Raw genomic sequence first — 14,992 nt, forward strand, 5'->3', positions numbered from 1 at the left:
GCACAGACAACAAGAGCAATGATGAATAAATAGGACTTCCTGAAACTGAGAAGCTTCTGTAAAGCAAAGGACACTGTCATTAAATCAAAAAGGAATCTTGATGAATGGGAGAAGATCTTCACCAACCCCACATCAGACAAAGGTCTGATCTCCAAAATATATAAAGAACTCAAGAAACTAGACTTTAAAATTCTAAATAACCCAATTAAAAAATGGAGTACTGAACAGACACAGAATTTTCAACAAAAGAAGCTCAAATGATCAAAAGATACTTAAGGTCATATTCAACTTCTTTGGCAATCAGGAAAATGCAAATCAAAACAACTTTGAGATACCATCTTACAACTGTCAGAAAGGCTAAAATCAAAATCACCAATGATAGCCTATGCTGGAGAGGATGTGGAGTAAGGGGAACACTCATCCATTGCTGCTAAGAATGCAAACTTGTGAAACCACTTCGGAAATAAGTGTGGCAGTTTCTCAGGAAATTGTGAGTCAACCTACCTCAAGATCCAGCAATACTACTCTTGGAAATATACCCAAGCATACTACAAAAACATTTGTTCAACTATGTTCATAGCAGCATTATTTGTATTAGCCAGAACCTGGAAACAACCTAGATGCCCCTCAATGGAAGAATGGATGAAGACAGTGTGGAACATATACACATTAGAGTACTACTCAGTGGTAAAAAAAAAAAATAACACCTTGAATTCTGCATGCAAATGGATGGAAATAGAAAATACTATCCCGCTGGGCGATGGGGGCGCACACCTTCAATCCCAGCACTCGGGAGGCAGAGGCAGGCCGATCTCTGTGAATTCGAGACCAGCCTGGTCTACATAGCTAGTTCCAGAACAGGCTCCAAAGCCACAGAGAAACCCTGTCTCAAAAAAACCAAAAAAAAAAAAAAAATACTATCCCGAGTGAGATAACCCAGACCCAAAAGGATGAATATGGTATGTACTCACTCATTAGTAGACTCTAGCCATCAACAAAGGACATTGAGCCTATAGTTTACAAGCTTAGAGAAGCAAAATAATAACTTGAACCCAAAGAAAATCATACGTAGATCCTCCTGGAAATCGGAAGCAGACAAAATTGCCAGGCAAAAGTTGGGAGCATGGGGGTGGGGGTGAGGGTGGGATGGGGGAAAGGAAGAGTGGGAGAGAGAAGGGAGAAGGGAAGGTTTGAGGAGAGCTTGGTGGAATGGGAGGGTTGAGATGAAGGAAGGGTGGATATAGGGGCAGGGAAGAAGATATCCTCATTAAGAGAGCCATTTTAGCCTCTTTCGGGACTTGGCTCCAAGATGACCAAAAAAAGGAGAAACAACGGTCGTGCCAAAAAGGGCCGCAGCCATGTGCAGCCAGTTCGCTGCACTAACTGCTCCCGCTGTGTGCCCAAGGACAAGGCCATTAAGAAGTTCATCATTCAGAACATCGTAGAGGTGGCTGCCATCAGGGACATGTCTGAAGCAAGTGTCTTCGATGCCTATGTGCTCCCCAAACTCTATGTCAAGCTGCATTATTGTGTGAGCTGTGCTATTCATAGCAAGGTAGTCAGGAATCGATCCCGGGAAGCTCGGAAGGACCGAACACCTTTGATGTTGGTACCAGAGTTGCTATAAATGACTGCTGCTTTAGGGGTTAAATATTTTGTTAGTGGAGATACAACCAATCCACTAAATGATGATAAAACTTTCTGACTGGATAATAGGTAAATATAGTTGGGCTATATTCAAAATTATTTTATTACCAAAACTATATCATTTGTTTTACTGGAACAAGGAAAATGGTTTGTTTTTACTGCTGGATCATGTTTTGTGTAGTAAAGAAGAAATTCTTTGGTCAAATTGTAATCTTTGTATATCAATGTTAAGATTTCCTTATTTGTGTTATAGTAAATCAATGGTTTTGAGAAAAAAAGAAATGAACAATTTTCTGAATAGGTATCACATACCATAATTAAATCAAGATCAGGTGAATAATTTAAATCAACCTATAACCTGCAAGGAAAGGGAAGTCTTTCCAACAAAAAAAAAAAAAAAACCCAGGGCCAGAGAGTGTCAGGGCAGAATTCCATCAGAACTAAGACCCAATAACAATACTCCTCAAAGGGTTCCACATAATAGAAAGAGAAGGAACATTGCCAAACCCCTTTAATGATGGTACAGTTACACCTCTACTAAAACCATGCAAAGATTCAACCAAAAAAGAAAATTACAGACCCATCTCCCTGATGAGCATAGATGCAAAAATACTCAATAAAATACTAGCTAAAATCTAAGAACACATCAAAAAATCATCTACCATGATGAAGTCAGATTCATCTCAGAGATGCAAGAATGGTTCAACATACAAAAATTTATTAAGAATCCTGCCCTCTTTAAGTTCCTTTCCTGACATCCTTTAGTAGTGAACGACAATATGGCAATATAAGCCAAATTAACCATTTTCTCCCATTAGTACTCTTGATTGCTAAGACTTCCCAGAATCCCTCATTGGCTAGGGCCACCCAGCTGGGACTCGCAATATTAACAGCTTCTCTACTGGAGGATCAGAGACCAAATGACTCAGACAGCACAATCCATCCAGTTCTTCCCTCCCAGCCCAGCAGACAGGGCCCCAGTTTAAAAACTTTGTATTTAGTACACATTATTCTACTCCCCTAGATCACATCCTATCCCACATCCAAAGTACAGGGTCCTTTGTGTGCACATTCCATTGTACACTTACTTCCCAGTGTAGCCATCCCATTGGCTCAGAGATGGGAAATCCTGAAGACAAACACAGGTCACATTCATAAAGTAACTATTGTTATTGTGCATCTGTGGTTACTTTGTAACTGTTGTTAAAGAAAAACACACCATAAATTAGAAAACAATTCAGGCATATTTGGGTTTGGAGGCAACAAGGAGAATGTAAATATAATGTGGATTTCATCTCTAAAATTATTTTGAAAACTTGAAATAGACTTTATGGCCATGTGCTCCAGAGACTAGGGATTTGTATTAGAGCACATTAAATATTTCTCATGTATTTTCTCTAAAGATGAACAACTTAATGCAGAAAGGTAACAGTCCTGTTAAGCAGGGCCACAACATTTTCCCCAGATTTTGTATTTTAGATGAGCTACTTTAACTATAGCAATTAGGTTTAAAGATAAGGTCAGTTTCTTTCCCAGATTCTTGATTGCCTTGATCTGTGGACTGCAAACAATGGTCAATCTGGACATTCATGAAACATCTACAATTGACTACCTGATTCCACAATGCTAATTTCAACTACTGTTGAAGGAGGAAAGCTTTCGCCCTCAGTACAACTTCTCCCTTTCTGAACTGTGTCTCCACCAGCTTCATGTTGGTCAATGACCTCAACTCTTGCACAGGTCTCTCTTCTTCTAAGTCCCCAATAAAGGCCAGAAAGATCAGCAGACACTAAGTAACTACTCTACATTTCTTCTTCATTGACAAGTCAATGCCAAACCTGTAAGAAGTTGCAGGACTGTTTTCCCAGCACTGGGCAGCAGAGGCAGGATTAGGTGTTCAAAATGATTCTCAATTATATAGTATGAGGCAAGCCTAAACTATAAGAGACAAAGAAATCAATAATTAACATCACTTGAGAGAAATAAAATGCAACTATTAATGACTTGAAACATTGGAGGACAGAAACAGAGACAAGAGGAGCAATACACTTAAAAAAATATCTGAAAATTACTCTAATAAGATTTTAAAATGATAAAAATATTGCACTCTTGAGATTAAATAAAACTTTCTATATTGGCTTTGAAACAGAGTTGGCCTTTCTATAGGAGAGGGAATGTCACTAATAAGAGATAGATTAATGGTTTCTATATACATATGTTGGCTACTGAGATCTGTAACCTGACACATAAAGTTAGTCAATGGCCTGTTTCTCAAATCTCTGAGCTGACATAACTGTGTCAAGCAAGATCAACCATGTCTGCATAGAATTGTTGCCTAATTGCCTTTCCTGGAACTAGCTCCTGTAGACCAGGCTGGCCTTGAACTTACAGCCAGCCTTTGCCTCCCTAGTGCTGGGATTAAAGGCCTATGCCAACTCTGCTCAGCCAGGAACATTTTCATAATGGTGACTCCAATAATTGATTGCCTCCACTGTTTCCCCTGCAGTGTACACAATAAACTATTTATCCTATTGTGGTCTGAAGACATAAGGAATGCTCCATATGCAAATCCTTTTCCTGCAACTGCAATGCATAGTCAACTACATGACTCAAATGCATAATTTTAAAACTGTGAGGTGGTACAGTATTTTTAAAGGAATTTTGAAAATCTAATATACAGGACAGCAAGGTAATTGCCCTGGATAGCAGCAGACTTAGGGCACCTGAGACAACATAAGAGAACTTGTCTCAGGAACTATTTTTCTAACAGGATGGAAATGAAGCTGTTCTAGAATTAATATGCCTTTCCATTGAGAAATAACTCTACACACCTAGGAGATTAATAAAGAAAAACGTCTTTAATGATGGTAGACAACAATCTCTAGCTAAATATCAAAGAGGAGCCAGCTAGACAGATTCCACATTTGCTGTTGTCCTTAAGTGTCCTTTAGGTTTAGGCTCTAGGTTACACTTTGAACATTGAAATAGAAACAGGGAACTTGCCAGGCTACACATTTAGGCTGATAGGAGTCTTACAGAGCAAAGATATTCTCAGGATACTTTCTTCATTACATTGGTAACAGGAATGAGCAGGTCATGCTTCAGTAACAGGGTCCTGAGGTGAAGGTCACAGGGGTGAGAAGGATGGGAAAACTAAAATGTAAAAAAGATAAAATCCTAGGGTAGGGAAGTCTTGCAGATGCCTAGTAAACTTCCTAGGAAAAACTGCATCTTGCTGGGCATTGATGGCACACACCCTTGCTGCGCCAAGTGATCTCTTTGAGTTCAAGGACAGCCTGATTTACCCAGTGAGTTCCAGAATAGTCAGGACACTCCTAGAGACAAACCTTGTCTCAAAAAAATTTTTAAAAGGAGAATAGCATCTTGTATACTTCCAAGGGAGAAATGAAAGATATTAGAGAATTATAAGTACAAATTATCACATGAATTTAGGAGGAGACTACTCAAACAAATCTATACAATGAGAACACAGGGTATCTCAAGAACTTTACTATGAGCAGAGTGGCCATGGGACTGATAACTAAATCTCCATATGGTGGGAAGAGTGGGTTATTAGAATCTGAAGCAACCCCTCCACAAAGGCCTTGTCACCAGACCATTACCAGCTCCCCTAAGCATATTTCTGGTTTTAGAGAAGGAGCTTTGTTTTATTATCAGTAGATCAGATCCCTAGGGAAACTCAAAAGGCTTAGGCACCAGTCTATTACTAGGTCTCCCAAGATTGTTCTTCCTTCCTCAAGAGGGCATAAAAAAAAAGCCTTGATTGATCAGGTAACTCCTCCAGACAACAATGTTTTGCATTTCAATTATATGTCACCTGGTGTCATATTGCCCATTTGAAAGAACTGTGCTTTTCTCAAATAGAAAACTGGAACTTTATACCACATCAGGCCTTAAAGTAGGCCTCCTTGAAAAGCTTGTTAGAGGTTGTGTTTTGATATGGTGATGTGCCTGGTGTCTGGTTTTAAGTCAGTGGTGGCTTCTTTGTAATAATTTAGAGGAAAATATCTGGACAATCCAGTTAAACAATGTGTACCCTAGCATTCTAATCTCTAACAGCCCTAATTAAAATACATTTAACTTTTGGGTAATTTAGGGGCAGTCCTCTCTCAGCTAATTGTACTTTGTGATATTGAACTATGTCCAAGGCATTGGCAAATCCTTTATATCAGCAATTCTTCTCTTCTATATTGCAGCTTAGAAGTGCAGTGCTACACAAGAGGTGAGATGCCTTGATACTGTCCACATAGTTAAATATAAATGGAGATTGTATGTAAGGTTAAATGCAAAGTGCTCAATTTTGAGAAGATACTGGAGAAACAAGGCTTCTCTGAGTATGGCATATGAAGTTGACAAGAAAAATGTTTGTACACACAGCACCCTACTTCCAATTCTCTAAGCAGATTTAGGCCACAGTGCAAAGTTATTCAGAGACCTGACCCTAGGTCTATGAATTAACAAAGACCACATGGGACTTCACAATACAGGGAATATGGCAGCAGGTTTCCACACCAATCCCAGGAGGATGTACCATGCTGTCTCCCTCACTTCATCCTCTGTTCCTCCCCATCTGGAGACAACATTCCCTTGCTCACAATGTTGCTGTTTCCCAGCTGGTCAAAGCTCTCAGTTCTTCAACTCCCAGCAGCAACAATTACACTGCAGCATAAAAAACCACTGAAGGCAGCTCCTCTGCAAAGCTGAGTCTGAACATGGCTGCCCAGAAGAGGCCGGCATGACTTAAAGGGCCTGATTAGATAATTCGGTCTGAATGAAAAAAAACACTGTCCACAGGGCTATAGTGTGCTTAAAGACACAGCACAGTGGTTCCTGGCCATTGCTCCCACCCCAGTCAAACATCTTTTCTAGAAGGGCCAAGATATGTATTTCATAACACTTATCCCTGGCTTCCAAAAGTAGACACTGTCATAATCTTGCACTCCATAGGAACTTTCCCTTTTTCTTCCAGGACACAATGTGGCTAGCTAGCTTGTACAGTGTACTGTGCTGTGCTAGGTGGGTGCAGTGATTTCCTGTCCCATGGTGGAAAGAATGCTCAGAATATTATTAACAGCTAAAGAGAATTTTAAGGTAATAAATGGAGAAGTTTGTGCTGTGGCTTCATGCTGAGATCAGATGAACTGAAGGTACTTTTTATGGTGTTGATAAAGTTATCTTTTAGAATAAGAATCAAAATTGATAATTGACTTTTCACAGTGTCATCCACTTGAATTTCAACTAAAACCTTATGGTACAGTATGAACATGCCAGAGGCATTTCCTTCCATCATTTGTTTAATTTACAATTGTTCCTACATGATTTTGAGGAAAGAATGTCACTAAATGTCTTTGCTTTTACATTGTGATTATCATTAAAGTGGATTTGTTAATTGAGCATGCTTAAGGAAAGGGAGAACATTGCATGAGCATGTTCAGACTCCCTACGTAAAATCTCCATGCTTCATTCGTTGAGGAAAAACAATTTTGAAAACAACTTTATAAACATTCTTTATGCCTCCTACAGGCAAGAATTTTTTCTCATTTCATCTGTCTTGGCTGTTGAAATGTCTGGCTATTTTTGGCAGTTAAAATTGACTACACAAAGAATTGATTATACCTGAGGAGATTTTACTTAAAGGTTTGAAATGGGAAAATATTCCTTTAATGTGTATAGTTTGAGATGATAGGATCCACATTAAGCTGCTTGGTGTTTGTGCACACTTAACCAGTGAGCTATCTCTCTCACTCATGTCTGTGTGCAGTTTTAACACCATCACTCATGAGCAGTGGGATTTTCTAAATTTGAGACCAGTCTGGCCTACAGAATGAGTTCTACAACTACACAGAAAAATCCTGTCTTGAAATCACCAAAAAAATAAAAACGAACCTGAATCCAACAAAGACTATGACCCAACTTTAATCAGCATCTCCCATTCTGGTAGCAGCAGTCACATATAAAGTATTTTGAAGAAGAAGAAAAGTCTCTGTTTTGCCTCCGTGCTCTAGCTCTGGCTACCAAGCTCATTCCTTTACTAGCATTAGAGCCTACTGCATTGTAATTTTGATGAATACTTAAAACCAGCTGAGTCACAGAGCCTTGGGGGCAGAACAACTACTAGAATCATCACCTGACCTTAGACAAAAGGCTGAGAAGCAAGCTATTGGATTCTTCAATTGCCATTGGTAGGCAGCTATTCTTAAGTTACCTGGACAATAGCTTGTGAGACATTTTAATAAGCCTACTTTTTACATACATGGTGAGATTCATTCTACAAATCCTGTTCTTAAGAGAATCTTAAATACTGCAGTTGTATATTTTATTCACCTGACTATGGAGTGAGATGTGCTGGCTAACAATAGTGCTCATTCTTTCTAGCTCCATTATTCTCTACATATTCAAATTTCCATGAACACTATTCTTTTTATTATTATTCATTTACCTGGAATTTGCTTCAAATTTAAGGAACAAAACCCATAAAGCAATGAGCCATTATCCACCTTTCTGATGGGGGAAAGACTGATCATCTTGATTGAGATCTGTTTCCTGCTTTTCTCTTTCCTGTTGTATAAAATCCCTGTGAAAACCATATAAAAAGTACCTTCAGTTCATCTGACCTCAGAAATGAAGCCACAGAACAAATATTTCATTTAGTAACTTTAAAACTCTCTTTAATTGTTAGTATTCTAGGCATCCTTACCCCATGGGACAGGAAAATGCTTGATCCACCTAGCACAGTGCACCCTACAAGTCATATAGTGTGCTGGAAGAAAAAGGGAAAGTTCCTAGGCGTGCAAGAAGATGACATTGATTGCTTTTGTAGCCAGGGGCAAGTGCTATTGAAATGTATATATTCTCAGATCTGGAGAAGTTCTCTATTAGGGGCAATGGATTGCACAGGAATCAGTATTCTGTGTCTTTAAGCACACTGTATCCCTATGGGAGGTGCTCTTGTCACTCAGGACTCAGTAGCCAATCATGCACTCCAGGTGACCTGCCAGTCAGAAGCAGTGCAGGTCTCTTCCTGGGAAGCCATCTTCAGTCTTGGCTTTGAAGTGGAGCTGGCGCCAGAGAATTCCTGTTCTCCGGTGCAGTTGCTGTTGCAGGGAGACGATGCACTGAGAATTTTTGCAAAATGGAGAAGCCCAACATGGTAAGTGAGGAAATGCTGTCTCCTGATGGGGAGGAGCAGAGGGTGAGGTGCAGAAAACACTATGGTGTTACCTCCATGGGTCTGGGTGGGAACCTGCCATCATTCTCCCTGTATGTGAAGTCCCTCATGGTCCCTGCTATCTCCTGAACCTAGGAGCAGGCCTCTGAATAACTTTGTTCTGTGGCTTCATCTCCTTAGAGTACTGGGAGCAGGAAGTTGTGTGTAAAAACACTTTCCTAGTCAACTTCAACAGTGTTCTTGCACTCATGGAAACAAGTTGCCAAACTCAGAGAAGCCTAGATTCTCCAATATCTTCTCGGTATCGAGCACTTTGCATTTAAGCTTTAAATATGATCTGAATTGAGATTTAAATTTGTAGAGGTTATCAAAGGCATCTCATGTGTTGTGTAGCTTTCCACTACTGTACCATAATGTTGAAGAGTAGAATTGGTGATACAATAGATTGACCAATGCTTAAAAAATAATTAGTCTCACAAAGTAGAATTTAGCAGAGGGAGAACTTCATGTAAAACACCCAGACTTTAAATATATGCTAATCAGAACTGGAAGAGATTAGAATGCCCTGGTACACATTGTTTACCAGGATTGTGCAGATATTTGACTCCAAACCATTTCAAAGAAGCCATCACTGATTTAAAAATAAAAACTCACTGCCAGGTAGTAGTGGTGCGTGCCTTTAATTCCCACACTCTGGAGGCAGAATCTGATGGATTTCTTTGAGTTCAAGGCAAACCTGATCTACAAGAGTTCCAGGACAGGCTCCAAAGCTACTGAGAAACACCTCGAAAAATCCCCGAGTACAGGGATTAAAGGCGTGCTGCACCACTGCCCGCCTAAGATGTTATTCTTAAGAAGCTTACTAGACTTGCCTGGATCTTCTGCAACACCTCCTCACCTTATCTTTTTTATCTTTTACTTGTCCAGTCCAGTCTTTCTTTTCCCTTGTGATCGTCACCTTAGAACCCTGTCTGTAACTGGTAACTGGCATACTTAAGAGAATATTCTGAGAATACTTTTGCCTAAATATTTAGACTGGCAAGTTTCCTGTTTCTATTTCAATTGTTCAAAATTAATCTGGACCATTATCATAAGGGATGGTTATGGATAACAGCATATATTGAATGCAAAATCTGTCTATCCTAGCTCCCCTTGAGCATTGGACAGAGATCAATGCATAACATCATTTAAGAAACTTTTCTTTATTAATCTTCTAAGTGTGTATTGTGATTTCTCTGTAGAAAGGCATATTAATTGTAGAAGAGCTGCATTTCTGTCCGGATAAAAATATTGTTTCTGAGACAACTTCTGTTATTTTGACTCAGATGGCTTTGGTCCCTGTCTGTTGCTTTCCTGGACAACCTTGAGTGTCCTCTATATTACACCCTCAAAGTTCTTAAGTGACTGTACCCATTCACAGTTTTAAAATTATGTATTTGCCTGGCAGTGATGGTGCACTCGGGAGGCAGAAGCATGCAGGTCTCTGTGAGTTTGAATCCAGTGTAGTCTACAAGAACTAGTTCCTGGACAGGCACCAAAGCTCAGAGATACCATGTCTCAAACAAAACCAATAAAATAAAATAAAAATGCATTTGAGCCATGTAGTTGACTGTCCAACACAGTCACAGGAAAAGGATTTGCACATGGAGCATTTCTTCTGTCCTCAGACCACAAGAGGAAGAATAGATTATTGTGTGCACTGCAGGGGGCACAGCATAGGCAATCAGCTGTTGCAGCCACCACTATGAGAAAGGGCCTGATTGTGGTAGCAGGAGAGGTTTGTAATTGCCCAGCATGTGTAAATTAATGTTGTGTGATTGTGTGGGTGTCCAGATTAGGAAGGTTATCTTGAGTCAAGTAACATTTAATTTGCAATTAGGCAACTATCCTCTGCAGATATGATCGATCTTTGTTTATTGATATTTACTGAGCTCTACAATTTCTTTGCTTCATTCCCCGCCTCTCCACTCCCGCTTCAACACTCTCCCAAGGTCCCCATGCACCCAATTTACTCAGGAAATCTTGTCTCTTTATCCTTTATTCTTCCCATGTAGATTAGATGTTTGTCAGTCTCTCTTAGCATCCTCATTTTTGTCTAAGATCTGGGATTGTGGTTTGTAGGCTGGCTTTCTTTGCTTTATGCTTAAAAACCACCTATAAGTTAGTACATGTGATAATTGTCTTTCTGTGTCTGGGTTACCTCACTCAAAATAATGTTTTCTAGATCCATCAATTTTCCTGCAAAATTCAAGATGTTGTTATTTTTTTTCTGCTGTGTAGAACTCCATAGTGTAAATGTACCACACTTTTCTTATTCATTCTTCTATGGAGGAGCATTTAGGTTGTTTCCACATTCTGGCTATGACAAACAAAGCTGCTATGAACATAGTTGAGCACATGTCCTCGAGGCACGATTAAGCATCTTTTGATTATATACCCAAAAGTGGTATTACTGGGTCTTGAGAAAGGTCATTTCCTAATTTTCTGAGAAATTGCCACACTGACATCCAAAGGGACTGTATCAGCTTGCATTCCCACTAGCAATGCAGAAGTGTTTCTATTTCCCCAAAAGCTCTCCAGCATAAGTTGTCATCAGTGTTTTTAATCCTGGACATTCTTTCAGGTGTTAGATGGAATGTCAGAGATGTTTTGATTTGCATTTCTCTGATTAATGATATTGAACATTTCCTTAATTGTCTTTCAGCTATTTTAGATTGCTCTGTTGAGAGTTCTCTGTTTAGGTCTGTACTCTATTTTTTATTGGATTATGAGTTCTTCTGGTGTCCAATATCTTAAGTTCTTTGTATATTTTGAAGATCGGACCTCTGTCTGATGTGGGATTTTGATCTTTTCCCATTCTGTAGGCTGTCATTTTGCCTTGTTAACCTGTCCTTTGCTTTACAGAAGCTTTTTAGTTTCAGGATGTCCCATTTAATTTTTCTTTTAGTGTCTGTGCTACTGCGGTTATGTTTAGGAATTGGTTCCCTGTGCCAATGCATTCAAGTGTACTTCCCAATTTTTCTTCTGTAATTTTCAGTGTGGCTGGCTTTATGTTGAGGTCTTTGATCCATTTGGACTTGAGTTTTGTGCATGCTGATAGATATGGGTCTATTTTAATTTTTCTACATGTTGATATCCAGTTATGCCAGCGCCACTAGTTAAATGTGTTTTCTTTTTTCCATTTGATATTTTTTCATTCCTTCTCAAATATCAGGTGTTTAAAGATATGTGAGTTGATATCTGGGTCTTCTATTTAGCTCAATTGGTCCTCCTGTCTGTTCTAATGACAATACCAGGCTGTTTTCAGTAATGTATCTCTGTAGTAAAGATTGAAGACAGGGATTGTGATGCTTCCAGAAGTTCTTTTATTGTATAGGATTGTTTGGCTATCCTGAGTTTTTTGTTTTTCAAATGAATTTGAGTGCTGTTCTTTTGGAATCTTTGAAGAATTTTGCTGGGATTTTGATGGGCATTGTATTCAATCTGTAGATTGCTTTTGGTAAGAAATATGATCGATCTTGCTTGACAGAGTTATGTCGGCTCAGAGATTTGAAAAACAGTCCATGGACTAACTCTATGTATTCGGTTACAAATCTCAGCGTGAACATATGTATATTTGTACCATCAATCTACCTCTTGTTAATGACATTCTTTCTCCTAGGGAATGGCCTACTCCTTTTTAAAATCAATATAGAAAATTTTATTTAATCTTAAAAGTGCATTTTTTTTGGTGTGTTGAGACAAGGCTTCTCTGTAGCTTTGGAGCCTGCCCTGGAACAAGCTCTTGTAGACCAGGCTGGCCTCAAACTCACAAAGATCCACTTTCTTCTGCCTCCTGAGTGCTGGGAATAAAGGCCTGAGCCACTACTGCACAGTTAAAAGTGCATTATTATCATCACTTTAAAAATCACTTTTTGGTATCAGTTTCAAATACTTTCTTTAAGTGAATTGCTGCTGTTATCTCTATTTGTTTCTGTTTTCCAAGGTTTCTAAGTCATTGATAGTTTCATTTCATTTCTTTCAAGTTATGTTGATTTCTATGTAGAGCAATGTCTCCTATACTTTAGGCTTGCCTCATGCTACATAATTGAGAATTATTTTACACGCCTAATCCTGCCTCTGTTGCCAGTTCTGGGAAGACAGTCCTGCAACTCCTTCCAGGTTTGTCCTTCTCTAGTCAGTGAGAAAGAAAAATAGAGCAGTTAATGAGTGTCTGCTAATCATTCTGGCTTTTATTGGGGACTTAGAAATGAAGAGGGATTGGTATAAGAATTGAACTTATTGACCAACTTTGAAGCTGGTGGAGACACAGTGCAGGAATTGAGAGGTTGGCCTGAGGGTAAGAGCTTTCCTCCTTCAACTGAGATTACTTATGTGGAATCAGGAGGTCAATTGTGATGCTGTATGATTATCCTGATTGACCATTGTTTGCAGTCCACAGACAATGGTAATCTAGGTATGGCACTTACCTTATCTTGAAATCTAGTTGTGATATTTACAATAGTTCATCAAAAACAGATAATCTGGGTAAAATGTTGTGGCCCTGCTTAACAGGACTGTTACTTTTCTGGAATAAGGTGTTCATCTTTAGGGAAAATACATGAGAAATATTTATTGTGCTCTAATAAAAATCCTTAGTCTCTCGAGCACATGGCCATAAAGTCTATTTCAAGTTTTCAAAATAATTTTTGAGCTTAAAACTGCATCATATTCTCATTGTCTTTGCTCCCTCCGAGCCATAACATGATCCTGATTGTTTTCTAATTCATGGTCTGTTTTTGTTTAACAACAGTTACAAAGTAACCACAGTTACACAGGAACAGTGATTCCTTTATGAATGTGACCTGTGTTTGTCTTCAGGATTTTCCTTCTCTGAGGCAATGGGATGGCTGCACTGGAAAGTGAGTGTGCAATGCAATGTGCACACAGAGGACCCTGTACTTTGGATGTGGAACAGGATGTGCTCTAGGGTAGTGGAATAATGTATACTAAATACAATCTTTTTAAACAGGGGCCCTGTCTGCTGGGCTGGGAGGGCAGAACTGGAAGAACTGTGCAGTCTGAGTCATTTAATCTCTGATCCTCCTATAGAGGAACTGCTAATATTGTGAGCCCTAGCCAATGTGGAATTACGGGAAGAGTTAGCAATTGGGAATACAAGTAGCAGACAGTTTGTGGGTTCTTTCCATGATTCTATTCTGCCTCTGCAGTAGGTGTAGGCAGGAAGATCACAAGCTATATCGTGGTGAGCGTTGGGTGAAGCTTTGATCACTTCTAGCAATCATATAGAGAGTATCATACACAAAAATATATACAAACATACACAAAAAATAGCAGTAACCTTAATTTCAGAAGTGGTTGGAACTCCAAGTAGTTAGAGTAAATCAAGTTGATTTACATGTAAACTGATTCTTTAAAAATCTGTTCTCTTGAAATTCCATTTAAAAAGATTTCATTTCCTCACTGTGATGCAGACTTGGATTCCATCACCAATTGTAGGAAACATGGTAAGTGATCCTAACAGACATAATTTTCTTTATCACAAGAGAATGAGATGCTTTCAGTAATCAAATCTATTTTCTGTAAAGGAAAAACATCAGAAGACTTCAAGTGAATATTGTAAATTTTGGTGAAAGAGCCCTTCTCACCGAACCCATTTTCTATTATTGGTAAAGGAGAGAACAGGAGTGTACAGCATGTGTGATGGCCAGTGATTCAGTGAATTAGATTAGAACCTTGTTGTTCTTCTTTAAGAAACAATTATATATATATGTGTGTGTGTGTGTATGTGTGTGTGTGTGTGTGTGTTTGTGCATGTGTGTGTATGTAGATTTGTGTTTGTGCCTTGTTTTGTCAATGGTGTCATCCATATTGTTGATTTTGTGAACCATAATTTAATTATATCATTCATTGTTTGTGAAAACGATGGACCTTCCCCAGTTTGTACTCAGAATATTTTTTATATTTTTTGGTGATAAACAGTTTTACTTTTCTCTTCTTGATCTCAGATGCTTGCTTCTAAGTATTTTATTTTATTTTTTCATTTATATTTTAATAATAAAGCTTGCCTGAAGATCATAAAGTAAAACAGATGCCATGGCCCGCCTTACACCCCAGGCAATACTGACACACACCTTTAATCCCAGTAGTCACACT

The 14,992-nt window shown here is 38.9% G+C and overlaps 1 protein-coding gene across 1 annotated transcript; it reads left to right on the forward strand.

Moving 5' to 3' along the window:
• Positions 1–1,309: 1,309 nt before the first annotated feature.
• On the forward strand, positions 1,310–1,627 carry LOC121458691 (40S ribosomal protein S26-like). The gene has a single exon (XM_041667968.1). The coding sequence runs from the start codon at positions 1,310–1,312 to the stop codon at positions 1,625–1,627; it is 318 nt and encodes a 105-aa protein (XP_041523902.1).
• The last annotated feature ends 13,365 nt before the right edge of the window (positions 1,628–14,992 follow it).

The sequence above is a fragment of the Microtus oregoni genome, unplaced genomic scaffold (assembly GCF_018167655.1).
Source record: "Microtus oregoni isolate MIOR12 unplaced genomic scaffold, Mior012 000018F_ref0000195, whole genome shotgun sequence".
NCBI classification, from domain to species: domain Eukaryota; kingdom Metazoa; phylum Chordata; class Mammalia; order Rodentia; family Cricetidae; genus Microtus; species Microtus oregoni.

Coding starts and splice junctions, on each gene's coding strand:
- LOC121458691 (XM_041667968.1), top strand. CDS start 1,310: ATGACCAAAAAAAGGAGAAACAACGGTCGTGCCAAAAAGGGCCGCAGC.